This window comes from Dendrobates tinctorius, unplaced genomic scaffold (genome assembly GCF_039654945.1).
Source record: "Dendrobates tinctorius isolate UK_male_01 unplaced genomic scaffold, ASM3965494v1 ptg000046l, whole genome shotgun sequence".
In the NCBI taxonomy this organism is placed as follows: domain Eukaryota; kingdom Metazoa; phylum Chordata; class Amphibia; order Anura; family Dendrobatidae; genus Dendrobates; species Dendrobates tinctorius.
This window is the reverse complement of record NW_027361714.1, coordinates 59,272,594-59,294,824: the sequence shown is the minus strand read 5'-3', so window position 1 is coordinate 59,294,824 and position 22,231 is coordinate 59,272,594. Positions and strand designations below refer to the sequence as shown.

General features: G+C 47.2%; 1 protein-coding gene across 2 annotated transcripts in view; it reads right to left on the bottom strand.

The window, feature by feature from the left end:
* The window catches only part of MCM9 (minichromosome maintenance 9 homologous recombination repair factor), a 135,977-nt gene that overhangs the window by 34,669 nt on the left and 79,077 nt on the right, over positions 1-22,231 (bottom strand). For both annotated transcript variants that reach the window (XM_073575929.1, XM_073575928.1), the window contains exons 9-11: positions 9,906-10,108; positions 9,208-9,411; positions 7,583-7,665 (exon numbers count right to left, since the gene is read on the bottom strand). In XM_073575929.1, coding sequence (XP_073432030.1) covers positions 7,583-7,665; positions 9,208-9,411; positions 9,906-10,108 — 490 coding nt within the window. The remainder of the gene's footprint in view (positions 1-7,582; positions 7,666-9,207; positions 9,412-9,905; positions 10,109-22,231) is intronic.

The following is a 22,231-nucleotide window of genomic DNA, read 5'->3' as shown; positions in this document are numbered from 1 at the left end:
GACTGCAGTAAGATTACTGGCGTGATGCTGTTTCAAGGAAGCTTGTCACTAGTAAAAACACTATTAACTTGTATATATGGGCTTAAACTGCAGGTTAATAGTGTTACTAACTAGAGATGAGCGACTCTGATCGGGTCAGGGCTTATTCGGCAAGCTATAGTGCTTACCGAATACGCTGCAGAGGGAACCCGGCTTCCTGGATCGTGCTGGCTGATCAGCGTCGCAGATGCATGTGTCACAGCTGTGTGACAGTCACGACATAAGCATGGAGAGCCTGTTTGTTGGGCTCTCTATGCATGTGTCGTGACTGTCAAAACAGCCGCAGCACATGCAGCTGTGGAGCCAAATAGCTGATCAGGCAGAGAGATGCAGGAAGCCGGGTTCCCTCTGCTGCTTATTTGGTAAGCACTATAGCTTGCCGAATAAGCCCTGACCAGATCAAATTTACTCATCTCTATTACTAACCTGCCTGCAGGTAGCCGAATGCAGTGGGAAGAAAAGTATTAAGTTACGTACCGGTAACGGTATTTTTCGGAGGCCCATGACAGCACCACGAGAGAGGGGATCCGCCCTTTAGGAACAGGAAACCTACAGATACAAAAGGGCGGCACCTCTCCCACGCATCAGTTGGATTACAGAGCTTGAGAGGCTACCATGGTTAGTACACAACATATAATATATACAACCTATCTACCCCATTTACCAGAAATATTTTGTACCATCTCCCTCATACCGTAAATTGTGGACAATCTTCTAAAGGAGTGCACCCCTATATGTGAACAAGGGAGGGAACTAAGGGTGCTGTCATGGGCCTCCGAAAAATACCGTTACCGGTACGTAACTTAATACTTTATTCGGACTCCCATGACAGCACCACGAGAGAATTACAGAGATGTAAAATTAATTTAGGGAGGGACTACAGCCTGCAGCACCCTTAGCCCAAAAGTGAGATCTGAGGAGGCACCCATGTCTAACCGATAGTGGTTAAAAAAGGTGGAAGGAGATGACCAGGTGGCCGCCTTACATATCTGATCAATTGACACTCCGGATCTTTCTGCCCAAGATGATGCCATGGCACGAGTGGAATGCGCCCTCAGGTTCTGCGGAGCCGGACCTCCACCTGCTGTGTAGGCAAGAGAGATAGCCTCCCTAATCCACCTTGCTAATGTGCGCTTCGATACCCTACAACCTTTCCTGGGACCTTGGAAGGATAGGAATAATGCATTCTCCTTCTTCCAAGGATCCGTGGCTGCTAAATATTTAAGTAAGCATCTCCTAATATCTAATGCCTGAAGTTTCTGCTCCTTAAGGTTGGTCGGATTAGGGAGGAAGGAAGGCAGAACTAACTCTTGTGTCCTGTGAAATTGTGATGCTACCTTGGGAAGGTATGTTGGATCTGGCCTTAGGATCACTCTATCCTGTAAGAACTCTGTGTAAGGGGGCAATCTGGAAAGTGCCTGTATGTCGCTCACTCTACGTTCGGATGTTATCGCTACCAGAAATGCTGACTTAAGAGATATAATCAATCTTTAATGAGGCAGAATCCAAAAGTTCAAACAAACTTTCTGTCATGACTAAGTTTAAGTCCCAAGGTACACATCTGTCTTTGTGTATGGGTCTCGATCTAGCCGCCGCTTTGATGAACCTTGCTACCCAATAGTTATTGGCAATATCACATGCAAACAAGGCTCCTAAGGCTGAAACCTGTACTTTTAATGTACTTGTGGAGAGACCAAATTCGAGACCCTTCTGGAGAAACTCCAGAATATGTTTCGTGGGAATTCCGTCTCTGACATCAAACTGAAAGGTGAACAGGAATCGGTTCCAGGTCCTAGCATAAATGTTAGTGGTAGTTAGTTTTCTGCTTTTTAGGAGGGTATCAATTAAATTCTTGGAGAACCCTCTATCCTTTAATAGTGTCCTCTCAAACACCACGCCGTCAAATGGAGTCCCGCTACCTGTGGGTGGATGACTGGCCCCTGGTAGAGTAGATCCGGAAGGTCTGGCAGTACCCAGGGATCGCATACCGACATGGTCCTCAACCATGCGAACCAGGTCCTCCTGGGCCAAAAGGGGGCAATTAATATGACTCTTGCCCGATCTTCCCTGATCTTCCTTACTACCAGAGGTAGAAGATTTAATGGTGGGAAGGCGTATGCCAGAGAAAAGTTCCATCTTATCAGGAGGGCATCAACTGCCAGTGGATTTTCTCTGGGGTTCAGAGAGCAGAACGATTCTTCTTTCCTGTTTTCTCTGGTGGCAAAGAGGTCTACCTCTGGCTGACCCCATCTGCGGACAATCTGGTGGTAAATATCCCTGTTCAAAGCCCATTCTCCTTGCTTTAGAGCCCTGCGGCTTAGAAAGTCTGCCTTCACGTTGTCCTTTCCTCTGATGTGGAGGGCCGTTAAAGATAGAAAACTTTCCTCTGCTATCTGAAGGAGACGTTCTGTTATCCGCATCAGGGCGTCGGAGCGGGTTCCACCTTGGTGGTTGACATATGCTACCGCTACCTGGTTGTCCGATAGTATCCTCACGTGATGGCCCTGTAGGTACATGAGTTTTTTGACTGCCCGCTCTATCGCCAATAGCTCTCTCTGATTGGATGAGATTTCATCATCCGAATCCCAAAGTCCCTGTACCACTATGTCCCCCATATGGGCCCCCCAACCGAAGGGACTAGCGTCTGTGGTTATAATACGGGTTATCTGCGTTATCCAGGGCACCCCTGAGGCTAGGTTCTCGTCATCGAGCCACCATCTAAGCGATGTAACAGCTGAGGGGCTTAGCAACACTCAACCCTGTAAGGAGCCTTTCAAGGCCCTGCTATAAACCAGGACGTCCTTCTGAAGGGCTCTAGGTATGGAATTGTGCCCACCTGACTGCTGGGATGCATGAGGTTAGAGAGCCTAACAGGGACATGGCCTGTCTGAGGGTCATAGAAGGATTATCAATCGCCCGAAGAACCTGCTGCTGTATCTTTTGTAATTTATCTAATGGCAATAGACACTGCTGAGTTTCTGAATTTAATAGTAAGCCTAGAAACTTCTGTATCTTTAAGGGCTGGAGTCGGGATTTCTCGTAGTTTAATATCCATCCGAGGTTTTCTAACCTGGATTTAGCTCTTTCTATCTGGGATATACAATGGCCCACCGATTTTCCCACAATCAAAAAATCATCTAAATATGGAACAATTAAGATGTCCACTTCCCGTAAATGAGCCATAACCTCAGCCACTATTTTCGTAAATACCCGGGGTGCTGCTGAGAGACCAAAGGGAAGGGCTCTATACTGATAATGACGGACTGTGCCGTCTACTGAAACCGCCACTCTCAGGTACTGCTGGAAATCTGCATGGATTGGTACATGATAGTACGCATCTTTCAAATCTATGACTGCTATAAAACACCCTTTAAACAATATTTTTATTGTTGTATTGATGGACTCCATCTTAAAAGTACGATTAACCAAAAACTGATTAAGGAAACGTAAATTAATAATCGTCCTAAATGTTTTATCAGGTTTTTGAATTAGGAATAAGGGAGAGTAGAACCCTCTTCCTTTTTCAGATTCTGGAACCTCTATCAGGACGTTTTTCTGGCAAAGGCTCAAGACCTCCGCTTCTAACGCTGCTTGTTCGAGGGGTGAAGATCTTAAAGGAGTTAGTTTAAAGGTATCCCGCGGGACCTGGGTAAACTCCAGTCTAAGCCCGGTGGATATTACCTTGCGCACCCAGTCACTATTTGTAATCTGTAACCATGCCGGGAGGAAGGATGACAGTCTACCCCCCATGGGAATTACTAGTCATTGATTCTGTCTCTTTTGATCTCTCGACGAGCGTCTGAACATGTAGCCCGTACCTCTTCTTCTACCTTCCCATCTGGGACGGTCTCTAATAGGCGAAGAATTGCGCCTTCTCCCCTGACCGAATCTCCTACCAAATGGACGTCGGTAGGACGCAGACCAGAGATTTGGGAATTTTTTCTTGTCGTCCCCAGCCTTCTCAAGCAGTTCGTCCAGGACTGCGCCGAACAAATATTCACCTTCACACGGAATAGCACAGAGCTTTGCTCTGGACTGAATGTCTCCCTGCCAGCACTTTAGCCACAGGGCTCTACGAGCCGCATTAGAGAGACCTGCTGCCCTGGCGGCCATTCTTACTGCATCCGCTGAGGCATCTGCTAGGAATGCTGCTCCCTCTTGGATTGTTGGTAGAGCCCCCAGAATTGTTTGCCTCGACGTACCCTGTTTTAATTGTGACTCCAACTGGTCCAACCAGACCATCATGGACCTGGCCGTGCATGCTGATGCCACTGCTGGTCTTAAGGACCCGGCCTCCATTTCCCAGGCATTCTTAAGGAAGGTATCTGCCTTCCTGTCTTGGGGATCTTTAAGGGATCCCATGTCCTCAAAGGGTAGCGAGGATTTTTTCGATGCCTTTGCAATGGCTGCATCTAATTTGGGACAAAGATTTTAGGGTCTCTTTCATTTCTGCCCTGACTATGTCCCTTAAACGCGCCGCTACCGCGGGCGACTCTTCCGCCACTGTCTGCTGAATACAGGGGGGGCACAATTTCTTGGGGCGTGAGTCTGGTAATGGGCATGCGCAGAGTGCGCATTCCCTGTGTTTAGATTTACTTGTAGCCTTCTTCCCCTAAAATAAAACACAGAAGGGGGGTCCCGTCACTGAGTGAACTTTCACGAAGATCACTTACCAGTGCCACAATCAAGTACCGGAGAATGAGGGGGATTCTTCTCAGCCGACGCTCCTGTCTGCCTAGAGGAGCTTTTATGAGTGGACTGGTCACTTCGTCCCGCACGTTCCTTACTGTCACGGGACTCTTTCTTTTTCTGCCTGCCCTGCCGAAGGTCATCCAGGGGCGGTAGTGATGCTTGTCGCTGCTGCTGCCGTTGCCGCTGCTGCTCGCTTTCCATTATTGCTCGCAATAATGTGGCCAAGGCAAGGCACCCTGCCAGGGTCCTGCCTATATACCCCTCCTCTGGACAGCAGTATTCCTGCCGCGCCCCTCCCCCCTTAATAGGGCTCCCTTCTCCAGCTGGCGCCGCACCCGGCCGGAGAGCCGACGCTTATCGGCGTTTACGATGGGCGCCGCCATCTTGGATTCTCGCGCCTGCGCAGTAGCGCCGCCGACCCGCAAGCGCCTCCTCCGCCCGCCCCCTGACGTCACCGCGACCCCGACGTGACCGGAAGTCACGCGGGACGCCCGGGCACTCCGGAATGCAGCGCTCCCCGGTCTCAGCACCCTGCAGCCGCGCCGGCCCCGTTACCACCGCACTTGCGCCGCAGGAGCCGGGAGCCCCCGGGGGGGGCATACTCACCGGTGGCGGTCTTACCCTGGAGACCTCCTCCGGACGCCGCTCCCTGCTGCATCCGCCACCGCCGTGCCACCCATCCTGGGCCACCGTGGCGTCTTCCAGGAGTTCCGCACCAGGCCGAGGTAGGAGACCCCCTCGCTACCTGTATCGGCCGGTCCTGGGATCCAGTCTTCTGTAGGATCCCATCCCCTCAGGAACAGGAAACCAACTGATGCGTGGGAGAGGTGCCGCCCTTTTGTATCTGTAGGTTTCCTGTTCCTAAAGGGTGGATCCCCTCTCTCGTGGTGCTGTCATGGGAGTCCGAATAAATTAACTTTATTCTCCCCAGCAGGTCACGGGGGCAGTGCCGGGCCCTGACTAACACTAGCTCTGCATTAGGGCTGGCTGGTTAATACCATTTTTTCCTGTTACAGGTTCACTTTAATGAATCAGGAGAGTCTGACTTCTACACGTCCCTCAAGATTGGAGAGAAAATTGCCGTTCTTGAATCCGGGCCCACAGCTATAGGAGCTGTTAGGATATTCTATTCTAGGAAAGCTTTCTACAAGATTGTGGAGCATCTGTGGGACGTTTTGCCCACTCCAGATCATTTGTGTGGTCAGACTCGGATGTTAAACAAAAGGACCAGGCTCTCAGTCTCCCTTCTAATTCATCCAATTCAAAGGTCTTTGATTGGGTTGAAATTGGGGCTCTATGAAGGCAGCCAAGTTCTTCCACATCAAACTCACCCCAGCTATGCTTTTATGGACCTTGTGCCTTTGGAAGACAGTCATGCCGGAACTGAAAAGGGCCTTCCCAAAACTGTTCCGATAAAGTGGGAAGTATACAGTTGTCCAAAATGTCTGGATATGCTGAAGCATTAAGATTTCACCAATGGAAATAAGGAACCTAGACCCACATCTGATCTACAATCCCATAGCTTTATTCCCCCTTCACCAAACTTTGCAGTTAGCATAAAGCAGTCAGACAGGTAGCGTTCTACTGGCATTCGCCAAACCCAAACTAATCCATCAGATGCCAGATAGAGGAGCCAGATTCCTCACTCCACATAACATGTTTTCACTGTGCCAAAGTCCAGAGGTTGTGTGCTTTAACCCCCAGAGGTATTTTCATGTTTTCGTTTGCTGCTCCCCTTCTTCTCAGAGCCATAACTTTTTTTTATGTTTTTTAACTTTTGGCATGCTTCAATAGTCTCCATGAAAGACTAGAAGCTGCCACAATCCAATCAGCTCTGCTACATACTCGCGATGATCAGATCACCTGTATGTAGCAGAATTGATCACTTGCTATGAGTGCTGACCACCGGGTGGCGCGCATAGCAATCCGGCAGTGTGACAACCATAGAGGTCTGCTGGATACCTCTGATTGTAATGCCAACCCATCAATGAACCGCGATCACGTATTTCCCGCGTGCTTGCCGGAAGCGCGAGTTAAAAGCCGCTGTCAGATATTGACAGCGGCATTTAACTAGCTAACAGCTGTGGGTTGATTGCGATTCCACTCGCGGCTGTTGGAGGCACATGTCAGCTGACATGTGCCGGAAAAGATGTGGGCTCAGCGCCGAAACCCACATCAAAGGGAGGGTGTCCCACATCGGTGTACTATTACGCCCGATGTCAGAAAGGGGTTAAAGCATTTGGATGCTTGGCATTGTGCTTGGTGACGTAAGACCTGCATGCAACTGCTCTGTCAAGGATACACAATGCCATGAAGATTCCACCTTTTTTGTAATTCCTGAGGACGTTTAGAACTCTACACAGTGATGTTGACATTTGTGCACTATGCGATCGCCGGTAGCTGCTAGTGCGCAGGTGGCGCCATTTTGAGACACATTTTTTTTTAAATGAATTTATTTATATCAAATAAACGAATTAAATTCACATTATACATGCGATCATGCTGCAGTGCAGGTGCAGCTGCCTGCCTGCTGCAGGTGATTTTTTTTCCCCTCAATCGATAAAATATTCATTATGTACAATAGGGGGCAGGTCACTGAGGGATCAGTGACCTGTTATAAGCCATACAGATGAAAAGCTAATCAGGGTACCACATGAAGATCCCCCCTCACAGACCACCCAGTAGCACGAGCATATCATTAACTGAAAATAAAGATTAAACAATCACAAGATGGATTTAATCGACCAAAATATCATTTTAATCAGTATAACGGCGCTGACCTGACACTGTCTGTAGGTTATTCAACACAACCCTGCTGATGGTTTTATTATAGGGAACCTGTTATTTTTACCTGCATGGATGACTCCATTACGGACACAACTGTGATGGCATCTTCAACAATTACAGTATCCCGGTACATCAATCGAGCATGAGCTTGAAAAAAACAACAAGGAGGATCTAAATTTTCATAAAATGCATATTACATTGGAACTTTATTCATAATTCTGGGATGAAACCTTCCAACATTATTTGGCTGTCTTTGCAAGGCACTGCCGGATTTTAATTCTGAAACATACAATCTTTACACCAAATCTTACACCGTCAGAAGGTAGTAGTAACCCTAAAATGTTCTCCATAGTCATAAAACATGGCATGCAGCTTTGGGCAACAATACACAAAAAAAGACAGCAGAACTGGAGAGGGTTTTAAAGAAGTAGGGGGAAAAAAGTTTAAAACATGGAATGATTACTTTATCAAAATTAGTTATTAATTTATACTGTCTATCAGCAGCAACCAGAAGCACACTGCATGCAGTTCTAGGAGATAATGCAGGACAATCTACTGTGATATGAGACCGCTTGGATTAAATTGGCATGCAATATCCAGGTAGGTTCTTTGAACAATATATGCATATAGGCCATTATCGCTATGACATTCTCTTTAGGCTTTTTATGTAACAATTACAGTGAACACCTTAGAAGTGAACAACTTCCAGACCGTCCATAGGCAATAAACATCCGAGCAGTCCATGTTCTACTCTGCAGTGACATTCTAAAATGTCACTCCATAGTAAAGCAGCTGCACATGATCATGCAGCTGCAAGAGAGTGGAACTGGATGTCAGATATGACTGGACGCTCCATAGAGAAGACAGGGACGATTAGTTATCATTTTTGTCTTATCACTGTAAAAACAGCACTGAACAAGCGCTGTGTATGCAGTAATAGAAAATGCTGTCAGCGCTTCCTTCCTTGGACTCAGCGATCATGTGATTACTGGATGTACAAAGGAAGCAGGAGGCTGCTGGGTCCTTGGAGTCCCAGTCAATTTTGGTATGCAGCCAGAAGGCAGTATTTCCACTGTGACTGGGGCTATTATACCAACCCCAGTTGCAGGGAAAATAAAGTTATTTAAAAAACAAAAAACAAACAAAAGACCCCTTTTCCCTCAAGGTATTTTATGACCTTGTGGTAGCACAATATGTGAGATAATGAAGAAAAATAAATAAAATAAAAAAAAAAAAAAAAACTGCTGCCACACCAATTGACTGTTTCCTAGCCCTGCCACCAATGGGGGAAAAAATATCAGATATCTGAAAATAATTGTTACAAAAAGGGGAACACATTTTTAAATGTATTCTGTAGTTCTTTGTGGTCCTAAAAAAATTTGAAAAACAGACATTCTCTTTATTTTCCCACTGACATCTCTTGATATAGGCAAAAAATAAAGAGTATGACAATGACAAAAAAATGAAGCCACAAGTATCATGAAAAAAAAAAAAAAAATGCAAAAATTATTTGAATATCCGAACATTAAATTTTATTTTGCAGCTCTTTAAATTGTATGTTCGAAAAGACCTGGAAATGTGTCTGGTCAAAAACAGTGGTAAATGGTCTGGCCCTGAACAGGTTACGCATCACCATGTTAATAAAGTATGAATCTAACACCATATCATTTGTGTAACCACTGTACTTACCTTCTGCAAGGCGTATCAGGCTCTCTAGAAGCCGGATGGTAGTACGTGCAGCATTCCTGTTATCACTTTGTCTCTGGAGTTGGTAGTAACGGACCAATATCATGTTAGCTCCTTCAGACATCTTAGGCTGCAGGCTCTTTATGAGACAAAAATATGTCTTCATCTTTTCCATGCTCCAAAGCTTGTCAGATTTACGAGGACTTCCTAACATGGAAACCGATAACAGGACAAAATAAAACAGAATCTAACTTTTCTGGAAATGGTTTATAGAGTTGTTGGACATTTCCCTCACACCCATAAAATAGATGAGTGAAATCAAGCACACAACCATGTAATCTCCTGGAATCAGAATAGGTCTTCAATAGAGCTCAGGGACATCGATGCCACCTTTTTTGAGCAGTTAGTTGGGGAAATCTCTAACCTGCTGGGTGAGCTGTAAGGTATATTATCGTGAAGCAAAAATTTTGAAGAGCAACCAAAGCCCAGTCAAGATGTGGCCCCTGAACCCTCCAAAAGAGTACAAGTTGTTATTGATGCTTCAGGTGTACAACTCCATTGTAACGCCAATGGTGAGATGTCCAACAAACTCCACATATTTTTGACCCTACAGTGTAGTACTATATTTACATAGTTGAAACAAAATAAAAATGTGATAGATTCAATTGGACACCAGTATTCACATTGCTGATCTATAGTACCTTTATTTTCCAAAATAAATGAGGAGATGATCTTATCCCAGTCTTCATTTTTTGTGTCGAGTAATACCAAGACCAGATCAAATCTACTTAGAAGAGGACTAGCCAGAGCCACATTTACAGAAATGGATTCCTCAGGGTCATAGGCTCCTTTTGGGTTTGTGGCAGCCAGTATGGTGGTTCTAGTGTTTAGTTTGCACACCAACCTAAAGAAAAAAAACCACAAAAATAACCCAATTCTTAACACTATTCAAAAATTGTAACTACAGGTTCTTCACAAATAAATGTGTTAGCAAAACCATAACTTTCATGTCACATTTTTGATAATGAATACTGAAGAAAATTAGAATTAAACTGGAAAGCTATTTTCAGTACCATCTTTAACCACAATACTGAACTAAAGGGGTTATTCCACTAAAGAAATTTATCACCCAAACTCAGAATGGGGGATAAATGTGTGATGCAGAGATTACTAGAATAGACATTCGCAGTTAAAATTTGGCAGCAGTCGAGCGCTAGTCAACATGTATGGTCTGAGTGATACGGCTTTCGTGTAGCGAGAAAAAACAGGGAATTTGGGACCTCAATTATAAGTGTTGGGGGGTGTCAATGATATAGCCCCACTGATTGCAGATTCATCATCTATCCACAGGAAAGGAGAGAAATGTCTTCTCTGGGAAAACCTCATAAACCATGAAAATAAATAATGCCCATAGGAAATACCTTCATAAAAAAGTGTCGACTAAAGAGAAAATGAGAAAAAAAAGAAAAAAAACATGACAAATTAAAAAAATACTACTTTTTAGATTTAGTGGTCTATGTTAAAATCACACTGACAGCTTAGAAAACAATAAATAGATATACACACATAGAATACAAATACAACTCTGGCAAAAATTAAGAGACCACTGCAAAATTTTCATTTTGTCTGATTCTCTTTATAGATATATTTTTGAGCAAAATGTAAATTGCTCTTTTATTCTATAAACTACTGACATGTCTTCGAATTTCCAAGCATTAAATTTTGTATTTATTTTCAGAAAATGAGAAATTGTGAAAACAAAAAAAAAAATGCAGTGCTTGCAGACCTCAAATAATGCTACGAAAATAAGTTGATAATCATCTAGAAACAACAATACTAATGTTTCATCTAAGGAAGAGTTCAAAAAACAATATTTTGTGGAATAACCATGATTTTTAACCACAGCTTTCATGCGTCTTGGCATGCTTTCCACCAGTCTTTTCACACTGCTTTTGGGTGACCTTATGCCACTCCTGGTACAAAAATTTAAAAAGTTCTTCTTTGTTTCATGGCTTGTGACTATCAATCTTCCTCTTGATTACATTCCAGAGGTTTGCAATGGGGTTCAGGTCTGGAGATGGGGCTGAATATACAGGAATTTGATGTGGTCGTCCTTCATCCACACATTGATTGACCTAGCTGTGTGACATGGCGCATTGTCCTGCTGAAAAACCAAGTCCCCAGAGTTGGGGAACATTGCCTGAGCAGAAGGAATCAACTGTTTTTCCAGGATAACCTTGTATGCGGCTTGATTCATACGTCCTTCGCAAAGATTAACCTGCCCAATTCCAGCCTTGCTGAAGCATCCCCAGATCATCACAAATCCTCCACCAAATTTCACAGAGGGTGCAAGACACTGTGGCCTGTACGCCTCTCCAGGTCTCCGTCTAACCGTTAGATGACCAGGTGTTGGGCAAAGCTGAAAATTAGACTCATCAGAGAAGATTACCTTACTCCAGTCCTCTATGATCCAATCCTTATGGTCTTTGGCAAACTTCAGCCAGGCTCCCCTTTGCTTCTCATTGATGAAAGGCTTTTTTCTAGCTTTACATGACATGAGCCCTGCCTCTAGGGGCCTGTTATGAACTGTTCTTGCCGTGCACTTCATCCCAGCTGCCATTTGCCATTCCTTTTGTAGGTCACTTGATGTCATCCTGTGGTTGCTGAGTGATATTCAAATAAGATGACGTCATCCCGGTCAGTGGAGAGTCGTTTTCGTCCTCTGCCGGTCTGTAGCTTTGTTGTCCCCAATGTCTGCTGCTTTATCTTGTTTTAATGGACTGCCATCTTAGAAATTTTAAGGATGGAGGCAACATGATGCTCACTGTATACCCCTGCTAGTAAAGCCAGAATTCAGCCCTTCTTTTCCTCACTCAAGACTTTTCTTTTCAAGTTCTTTGGCATAGTTATTTTTTCATTCCTATTTTGGGATATTACTAGCACTTGTTTTGTCATCCAGCTTGTCCTACTGCAAGAGGATTGTGAACACCACAGCAGGGTTTTTTTTTAATACTTTCCTTTGTTAAATAAGATTGGGTTCAGACAATCACCTAATCAGAAGCACATTAAGTAGAATGAGGTGTACTTTGGTTGGAATTCAACGGACACTGGAATGGAATGGCTGTCAGACACGTAAAGAAGCTGATTTTTATAAAACTGTGCAGAGGTCTCTTAATTTTTTGCCAGAGTTGTGCATATATGTACGAGTATATGTGTTTTGAAGAATATTTTGCTTTAAACAATGTGTAAAGGACAGAGAACTGTTGTATGTAAAAGCTCATGTTAAAATCACATTGCATACGGATTGCATACGCATGTCATACGGCTGTTCTGTTTAAAAATCACACAGAAATCGCATGACACTTGCATGGCACTCGTCTGTTTTTTCGTTCCGGAAATCGGCCCATTTTTTTCTCGCATATGAGTATGAGCCCTTACTCATCCAGTGACACAGACTGCTGCAGACTGGGGCAGGCACGATAGCACACCACGGCCGACTGCTGGTCTAGAGCTAATTAGGCGGCTGCCAGGGGTGTACATAGAAATCATGAGGCAAAAGTCCTAAAAGCCCTGCACATTTTATAATGACCCCACATTCAGTTCTTCACATAATATAATGACTCCACATATAGCCCAGCACATAATATCATGGCCCCACATACAGTCCTGCACATAATATAATGGTCCCACATATAGTCCTGCACATAACATAATAGCCCCCCAAAGTCCTGCACATAACATAATGGCAACACATACAGTCCTGCACATAATATAACGGCTCCACATATAATGCCCCATATACAGTATGATGGTCCCACATATAATGCCCCATATACAGTATCATGGCCCCACATATAATGCCCCATATTCAGTATGATGGCCCCAGTATGATGCTTCTTCCTCCTCCTCTGTTACCGTGCCAACTATTGAAACGCAGGTCTTTGATCGCAGAACCTCGCGTTCTTTACCCGATCGAGTCACACTGATTGAGAGGCCGCCTTCAGCTGTAACAGAAGCGGACATGCCTGTTTTTGGCCAGAGAACGACCACACCAGAATTTTCTCAATCCACACTAACAGCTCCGCCTGGCACCTCTCTCACGGTCCAGCAGTTTGTCCCGTTCACTGTACTCTGCCCTCTCACATCACAGCAGCCAGTCCATGGTTCCGCAAGTTGTGGTCATGGAAAAGATTGCTTCCTCCTACGCATGACAAAGCTAAAACGTTGAACTCCACCATGTTGAATTTGTTGGCCACGGAAATACTGCCTTTCCACCTGGTGGATACTGACGGTTTCCAAAAGCTGATGGTCGTTGCAGTCCCCCAGTACCAATTACCCAGTTGCCATTATTTTTCAAAGAAAGCTGTGCCTGCGCTACACCAGCATGTAGCAGACATCATCACCTGCTCCTTGACAAAATTTATGTCTGCGAGGGTGCATTTCACCATAGACTAGCAAGCATGGCCAAGGGCATTACATCTCGCTTACTGGGCACTGGGTGACTCTGGTGGCTGTGGGGACAGGCGCTGCTCCACAAATGTTGGAATCCCCAAGGTTTGCAGGCCAAACCTCTACATTAAACACTTCCTTCACTGCTTCTGCCTCCTTTGTGTCCTCTTCCTGCGCCCTCAAGCTCTGCCTTCACGAGACACACATTCCAACAGTGCATATGCCTTGGAGATTGCAGTCATACAGCTGAAGAGTTGTGGACAGCTCTCCAGGCTGAGTTTGATCAATGACTCTCTCCGCTTAACCTGCCTTGCATGGCTCATGTCCTCAACCTGGTGGTGCAGCGTTTTCTCAGCCACTATCCTGGCCTGGGAGACCTGCTACAGAAAGCATGTAAGCTGCGTGCTCATTTCTGCTGTTCGCACCCCTCTGCTCATCGACTTACATTGATATAGAGGTCTATGTCCATGCCAGTTAACAGGTTGATATGCGATGTGCCGCAAAGGTAGAATTCCACTCTGCACATGTTGCAGCGACTGTAGCAGCAGCAACGAGCCCTGACACAGTATATCATGTCGTATAGTCTGGGCCAACGCAGTACAGAGGTGGTGCCTATCACGTTCGTTTACAGAGTGGGCACAGATTAATGACCTCTGCACCCTTCTTTACAATTTCGAAATGGCTACTAAGATCAGCATCCCTATTCCGGTCATTAATATGCTGGAGCAGACTTTGAATAGCCTGCGGGAGGAGATGGTGGTCCCAGAAGAGGAATAAGCAGAGGAGGCTGCGGAAGGGATCACATTGTCTTGAAGTTCAAGACTGCCGTCACACAGGTGGGTGGCAAGGGAGGGTGTAGTACTGCAATCAAGGGGCGCTGGTGATGATGATAACAGGCAAACTGTTATCGAAGGTAAAAGATCCAAGGACCAAATGGAGGAGGAAGAGGTGATGGGTGAGTAACTGTCGGAAGAGGATAATCCTTCCCTCTTTGTTGTTCGGGGTGGGCGAGAGGATACAGAGGAAACAAGCTTCATTGTTACACAGCCACCAACATAGCATGGTCTAGGCCCTCCTGGTAGAGCCCAACATGAGTGCCTTTTTGCTGCATTATTTGCAACATGATACCCGTATAGTTATGATTAGGAATAATGCTGACTACTGGGTTGCCACTTTATTAGATCCACGTTATAAAACAAAATTTTGCCAGATGATTCCCACCCTAGAAAGGGACCTGCAAATGCTGGAGTATCAAAACACATTTGTATACAACCTTAAGAGAGCTTTTCCCCAAGACAGCAGTAAAGCACACAGTTCACATCGCAGCTGTAGACTTCCAACCAACGGCCAGTCAATTCGTCAATGCCAAAACGTTAGCATCAGCAGCAGCGGTGGAAGTGGAAGAAGCAATTTCTATCAGTCCTTTGACACTTTTTTTTAGACCAACTCGTGCACCAGCATAACAGAGTCCAATTTTAACTCGTGGTGAACGAATGGGGAGGATGGGTGCAGGAGTATCTAGAACTAAATATCAATACCAACAGGGAGGGTTTGGACCCTTTCACATTTTGGTCTTCCAAAATGGATAAGTGGCCTGAGCTCACCTCACATGCCTTGGAGGTTTAATCATGCCCGGGAGCCAGCATTGTTTTAGAACTTGTCTTCAGCGTTGCTGTTGGTGTCCTGATGGATAAGCGCATAAGGCTGTCCCTTGAAAGTGTTGACCGCCTAACTTTCATTAAAATGAACAAGTCAGGGATCTCCAAGGACTTTTGCACCCCAATCGCAGACTGTACAGACAAGGTGATATTAAATTTTTTGTGTGACGCATTAATGTCACATAACTGCACTTTGTGATATCTTTAGTATCGCCTCTGTGGATGTTACTACTGCTGATGTTAACACAAATTTGTTGTAATGTGAACAGTCATGGTTGGTCTACATCTGCTGTGTTAGCTGTAGTGGAAGTGTTGGTCCCAATTATACCATTTCTATTCTCGTGAAAGTTATTCCACTTCAGTGGTGTCGGGCCCTTTTTTTAAAATTTGAAAACTCCAAGTTGGGTGTGCATCTGCAGCTTTGGATGTTGTGAAAGATCTATCGGTCCCTATTCTACCATTTCTATTGTAATGAAATTGATGCCACTTTGGTGGTGTCTGCCAATAATTTTTGGAAACGTGAACACTCCTGGCTGGGTGTCCATCTGCTGGATTGGGTGTAAAGAAAGACCTGTTGGCCCCTATTTGGCTATTTCTACTGTGGTGAAATTGATGCCACTTCTGTGGGGTAAGTCCCACAATTATTTAAATGGGAACATTCCTTGTTGAGTGTCCATCTGTTTGTTGGGTGTTGTGAAAGACCTGTCGGTCCCTATTCTGTTATGGTGAAATTGGGTGTCCATCTGCTGAATTGGGTGTAGTAAAAGACCTTATTCCACTATTTCTACTGTGGTGAAAGTGATGCCATTTTGGTGGTGTCTGCCAATTATTTTTGGAAATGTCAAGAGTCTTGGTTGGGTCTCCTTCATGCCTGTTGCCTGTAGCAGTAGGCCTCCGAGAAAGTCAGGCCTCCACTACCCGTGTTACTATCCTTAAATTTTTCTGACAATGGTATTCTAGAAAACTGATACTTGTGACACCTGAGTATGGCTCAGCATGAAAGCAGGTAGAGGTGTTGCATGTGGTGTCAGGACTCCCAGCAAAGGGGCCCTACACCAATCCCTCACCCACCTCATCTTACTGTGACGTTCTTGGAAAGCTTTAAATGCTGTCCCAGACCCCGATACCTCATGCCTGGCTGATTGCTGCAGTTCCATGCTACAATTTGTACTGTAGTTGAATTGAGGCCGCTTTCCTGGAGTCTGTCCCTCATTTGATGTGTTTTGAGAGCATTTGGGGCCGTTCTAAGGTGTTTTGTATGCGTTTGTTTTTGCCTCCCATTGACTATAATGGTGTTCGGCTATGTTCGAAGAATATTTGCCAAATTAATCAGCGAATAAGTGCTCATTTGGTGAACAGGACCCAAACCGAATATTAAGATATTCGCTCATCTCTAGTTTGCATGGTGTCCATTTTAAGTTAGTTACAGCGCTTTGATCACTTCTTAATGCATTTTTTTAGGTAAATTTCGGCAACTAAAAACCCACAATTCTGGCATTTCTTTTTTTCAGTTTTATTTTCTAGAAAAATAATTTTAGATTTACATAGATCAGACTTTTTTTTTTAATAGGTGGATACAAAATATTTGATTTTTTTTTACTTTTCTTTAGTGTTAAAAGGGGTGATTCAACTTTTTATATCTTTATTTTACATTTGTAAAACTTTTTTTTCCAGGATGTCCACCTGACAGCACCATGGAGGACGTCGTCCTCCTCCTTACAGGGACAGGAAAAGCACACGAGAGGTTAAAAGGTCATGTCCCACCCCCTTTCCCTCAGTGTTTTTCCTGTCCCTGCACGGAGGGACACACGAGAGACTTACCGGAGGGGCTCAGGGGATCGTACGGCCAGTCCAAGCCTTCCCCTGTCAAGAGGTCCCGGGGCCGAAACTCTCCGAGGGGGAGTCCCTCTGCCCTAAAGGCCAGGAGCAGGACGACGCTCCTGGAGGGAGCCGTTCCTCCCTATGGGAGGCTCTCGGCTCCAGGACGGACCGCCATAGAGGCGATGGTCGGCTCCCCGTAGGCGGCTGGCCGAACGGGCACCAACGAAAGGATGGCGCGGGGCAGGAGCGAAGCCTCAAGCAGCCGCCAGATCGGGCGAAGGCTGGGCCCCCGTGGCAGGCCGAGGGAGGACCAGGACGCAGCAGACCGCCACAGCAGGCGGAGGTCAGCTCCCCGCGGCAGCAGGCCAGGGGGGCACGGACAGGATATCGGCGCGGTCGGCGCCGGGAGGGGAGCGACGGCTCCAACAGGCCGCCATAGCAGGTGGGGGCCGCGCGCAGGTCAGCCCGGGCAGGAAGTGGAGGAGGCGGCCTATCGCGAGAGGTCGCGCATCACATCCGGTGACGTCACACGCCGGCCTTGAATCTCAGCGCGCACTACTGAGGTCCACATAGCGCGCTACTGCCACAGCGCCAGCTTCTGAGCCCACAGCGCACGCTTCGGAGGGTCCACTGCGCTCTACATAACTGCGCCAGGATGGAAGGAAATGCGCCAGCAGGTGGAGGGGTAAGTGCGCATAGCGCAGACCACCCTCCACCATCCATCCCCACAACTCAGATCTAAGTAGAGCCCCTTCTGTATTATTAGAAGGGAACCCCGGCAGAATCCCCCTCGGGGGTGAAGGACCCGGCAAAAGCCACCTCCAAATCAGTCCGATGCCCCGTATGCAGGGTAAAGCTGCCAGACACCTATAACAAGACCCTATGCGGACCCTGTACCTCAAGGGTCATAGGCGAGGAACAGCCATCCCTCCTTGCCGAAATGAGATCGCTGATAAGGGAGGAAGTCCGGGCCTCTACAGCCAGCCGCGCACGTCGTCAGTCCCCCAGCCCAGGGCCGAGTCGCAAACGTCCAAGGTGGGAGGCAGACCCAGAGTCGGAAGCAAGCCCTAGTGAGGAGTCTGACTTCCGGGACTCGGATCAGGAGGAAGAAGGCGAGATCCTGGGGGATAGACAGGATCAGAGCAGGAAGTACCTGTTCAGACTGGAGGACACGGACGAGTTGGTCCAGGCAGTCAGGAACACTATGCAAATAGAAGAAGTCCCTAAACCACAGTCCAGACAGGACTTGATGTTTGGAGGACTAGTGGCCAGGAAACAGGTAGTGTTCCCCGTAAGTGAACACATCAAAACGATGGTCCAGGAGGAGTGGAAGGAGGCAGAGCGTCGGTTGATACTCTCCCGAGACTTTAAAAATAGACTGCCTTTTGATCCCGAGGAAACCCGGGCATGGGAAGAAGTCCCTAAAATAGATGTCCCAGTCGCCAAGGTTACCAAAAAAACGGCCATCCCATTCGAAGACTCATCAGGTCTCCGAGACCCGATGGATAGGAAGGCGGACGTCTTGTTAAAGAGAGCATGGGAGACGTCGGCGGCTCTTATTAGAGTCAACATAGCAGCCACCTCGGTGGCCAGGTCTATGTTTTTGTGGATGGGGCAGTTGGAGGAACGCCTAACCAACAGGACCCCTAGATCAGAGATCCAAGCGTCTCTTCCTCTCATGAAGTCGGCCACGGCGTTCCTATCGGATACGTCGGCCGAATCAGTAAGGTTTGCAGCCACCAGGCTCAGCTCCCTCTCTAATGCGGCCCGAAGAGCAGTCTGGCTTAAATCCTGGTCGGGAGACAACGCTTCTAAAACTAAGCTATGCTCCATCCCTTTCTCAGGCCTGAGGGTATTCGGGCCAGCCTTAGATAACATTCTAGAGCTGGTGTCCGATAAAAATAAGGGTTTCCCAGAGGAAAAACCCAGGCGGCCCCAGCCCTTTCGGAGAGGCTCCTTTTCTAGGAGACAGACTGAATTCAGGGGTCGGGCAAGGTCCAATAGAAGCTCCTATAGGAGCTCCTTCAGCCAAGGTGGGAGGAACAAGGGTCCCCCATTCACATCAACATCTAGATCGAGGAGGCAATGACGCCATAGGTATTGGGGGGAGACTTCGCCACTTCGCAACAAACTGGTCCCGAGTCACCCACAATCAATGGGTCCTCAGAACCATCGCGGAAGGCTACAGCATAGAGCTTTATTCTCCTCCCCCCGAGAGATATATTGCCCCCACTGTTGTCCTGGAGAACTCCGCAATGTGGACGGACCTACAGGACATGGTAGACTCAAAGGTCATAGTACCAGTACCCCCGACAGAAAGAGGAAGAGGGCACTACTCTTCCCTGTTTTCGATCACAAAGCCATCGGGCGAGGCTCGTACCATCATAAACCTGAAACCGCTAAATGCCTGGGTCAGGTACAAGAGATTCCGGATGGAATCGATCCGATCCGCAATCCTCCTAATAGACAGGGACGCCGTCATGTGTACCCTAGACCTAAAAAAGGCTTACTACCAGGTCCCTATCCATCCCTCATCCCAGAGGCTTCTAAGGTTCGCGGTCAGTTTACCGGCCCGGACCTGCCACTTCCAGTTCCAGTGTCTTCCATTTGGGTTGGCCTCAGCTCCCAGAATCTTTACAAAGCTGGTGTTAGAAGTGGTGGCCTACCTGAGAGATCAGGGTATCGTGATCATTCCATATTTAGACGACTTCCTACTAGTGGCAAGATCCAAAGAAGAGCTCATTCGCGACACAAACCGAGCAATTACCGTAATGGAGTTCCTTGGCTGGGTGATCAATTGGGAGAAGTCGGACCTCAGGCCAGAGACCAGAAAAGTATTTCTTGGAGCCCTTCTAGACTCAGCCGACAGAATATCTTGGCTACCCGAGCAGAAGCAGAGGACCATTCAGACCAGAACCAGAGACCTGTTGAGGCGTCAATGCTCCATAAGAGAGACAATGGAGGTCTTGGGCCTCATGACGGCCTGCATCCAGTGTGTCCGATGGGCCCAATTCCACTCGAGATCATTACAGAAAGAGATCATCGCGAGGTGGGACAGAAGTCAGGCATCGCTAGACAGACCCCTAAGGCTGCCAGAAAGAGTAAGGGAATCCCTTCGGTGGTGGACACAGTCCAGAAACCTTCAGGTGGGCGTGCTATGGACAACCTCTCCATATGTGGTAGTCACCACAGACGCCAGCGCGTGGGGTTGGGGAGCCCACATAGAAGGGAAGATCTTCCAGGGGAGATGGCCAGTAGACATCAGGACCAGATCCTCCAACTTCAGAGAGCTCTTTGCGGTCTGGGAAGCGTTGCGGAGAAACCAGTCGGTACTAAAGAATCGTCACGTCCGCATACTATCCGACAATATGACGACAGTGGCATTCCTGAAGCACCAGGGAGGGCCCAGACATCAACCACTACAGGCCCTAGCGGGAAGGATATTCGCGTGGGCGGAACGAACAGTCCGATCTGTGACCGCAGTACACCTAGAAGGCTCTCAGAACGAAGTAGCAGACTACTTGAGCAGACAACGGATCCACCCGACAGAGTGGGAACTGAACGAAGAGATCTTCGACCATCTCTGTCAGCGTTGGGGGACCCCCAGTATTGATCTTTTCGCAAGCCGAAAGAACTCGAAGGTCCCCAGATTCTATTCCCTGAATCCGACGGACCACCCGGAAGGTGTAGATGCCCTGAGCCAGACTTGGGGAGAATCCCTCGCTTATGCATTCCCACCACTGGCTCTCATACCGGCAGTGCTCAGGAAGATACGCGAGGACCACGCAAGAGTGATGTTGATCGTGCCATACTGGCCAAAGAGAAGCTGGTTTCCCCTTCTAGGAGCCATGGCAGTAGGAAACCCAGTCGAGCTACCCCTGCGGAAGGACATCATCCACCAGGGCCCGATCTACCACCCAAACCCAGCAAGACTCCACCTATCGGCTTGGATCCTGAGAGGGACATCCTGAAGGCAAAGGGATTGTCGGATCAGGTCATATCCACCCTACAGGCCAGTAGGAAACCGGTGACATCCGCAATCTACCGATTCTGTCTGGAAGGTGGCAGGTCCGATCCCTAGTATACTAAGTTTTTTGCAGGCAGGTTTTAATAAAGGCCTTAAGCCCAGCACTCTAAAAGTCCAGATTTCAGCCTTGAGCGCCTTCTTCGATTACCAGCTAGCTTCACATCCCCGGGTAATCAGATTTATAAGAGCCACGCAGCGCCTGCGCCCCACGATTAGGCAGCTCACCCCGCCTTGGGACCTGGGCCTGGTACTCAGGTTCCTCTGTACAGAACCCTACGCCCTCAGCGAGAAAATAACCATCCCTGCTCTCACTCGTAAAACGGCCTTCCTAGTAGCCATTACCACGGCCAAAAGAATAGGGGAGATCCAGGCCCTGTCCACTAAGGACCCATATCTTCAGATAAGAGATGACCGTATAATCCTAAGGTTAGACCCGGCATTTACCCCAAAGGTAGCCTCCGCAAAGAATCTAAACCAAGAGGTAGTGTTACCATCGTTCTGTGACAATCCCTGTAATAAAAAGGAACGGCGTCTTCACTCGCTGGATGTGAGGCGCGCAGTTCTAGACTATCTAGAGGCCACCAATAGCTGGCGCATCGACCCAAACCTGTTCATCCTTTTTGGAGGTAAAAATAAAGGGAAAAAGGCCTCTAAGGCGTCCATCGCACGCTGGATTACCTCAGTAATCTCTGACGCCTACCAAGCCGAAGGCGCCAGCCCGCCAGATTCCATAAAGGCCCACTCTACGAGGGCGGTATCGGCCTCATGGGCGGAACGGGCGGGGGCCTCGGTTGATCAGATCTGTAGAGCAGCAACCTGGGCCAACCTTAATACATTCTGCAAGCACTACAAGCTTGATGTGTTAGCTGGTCAACAGACCGCATTTGGGAGGAAAGTTCTCCAGGCGGTAATCCCACCCTGAGGAGGTGCTTTGGTACTCTCCATGGTGCTGTCAGGTGGACGTCCTGGAAAACAGGTATTAGACCTACCGGTAATGATGTTTCCAGGAGTCCATCCTGACAGCACGGGTAGTTCCCTCCCTGTTATGTTATACTACGTTGTATTATGATAT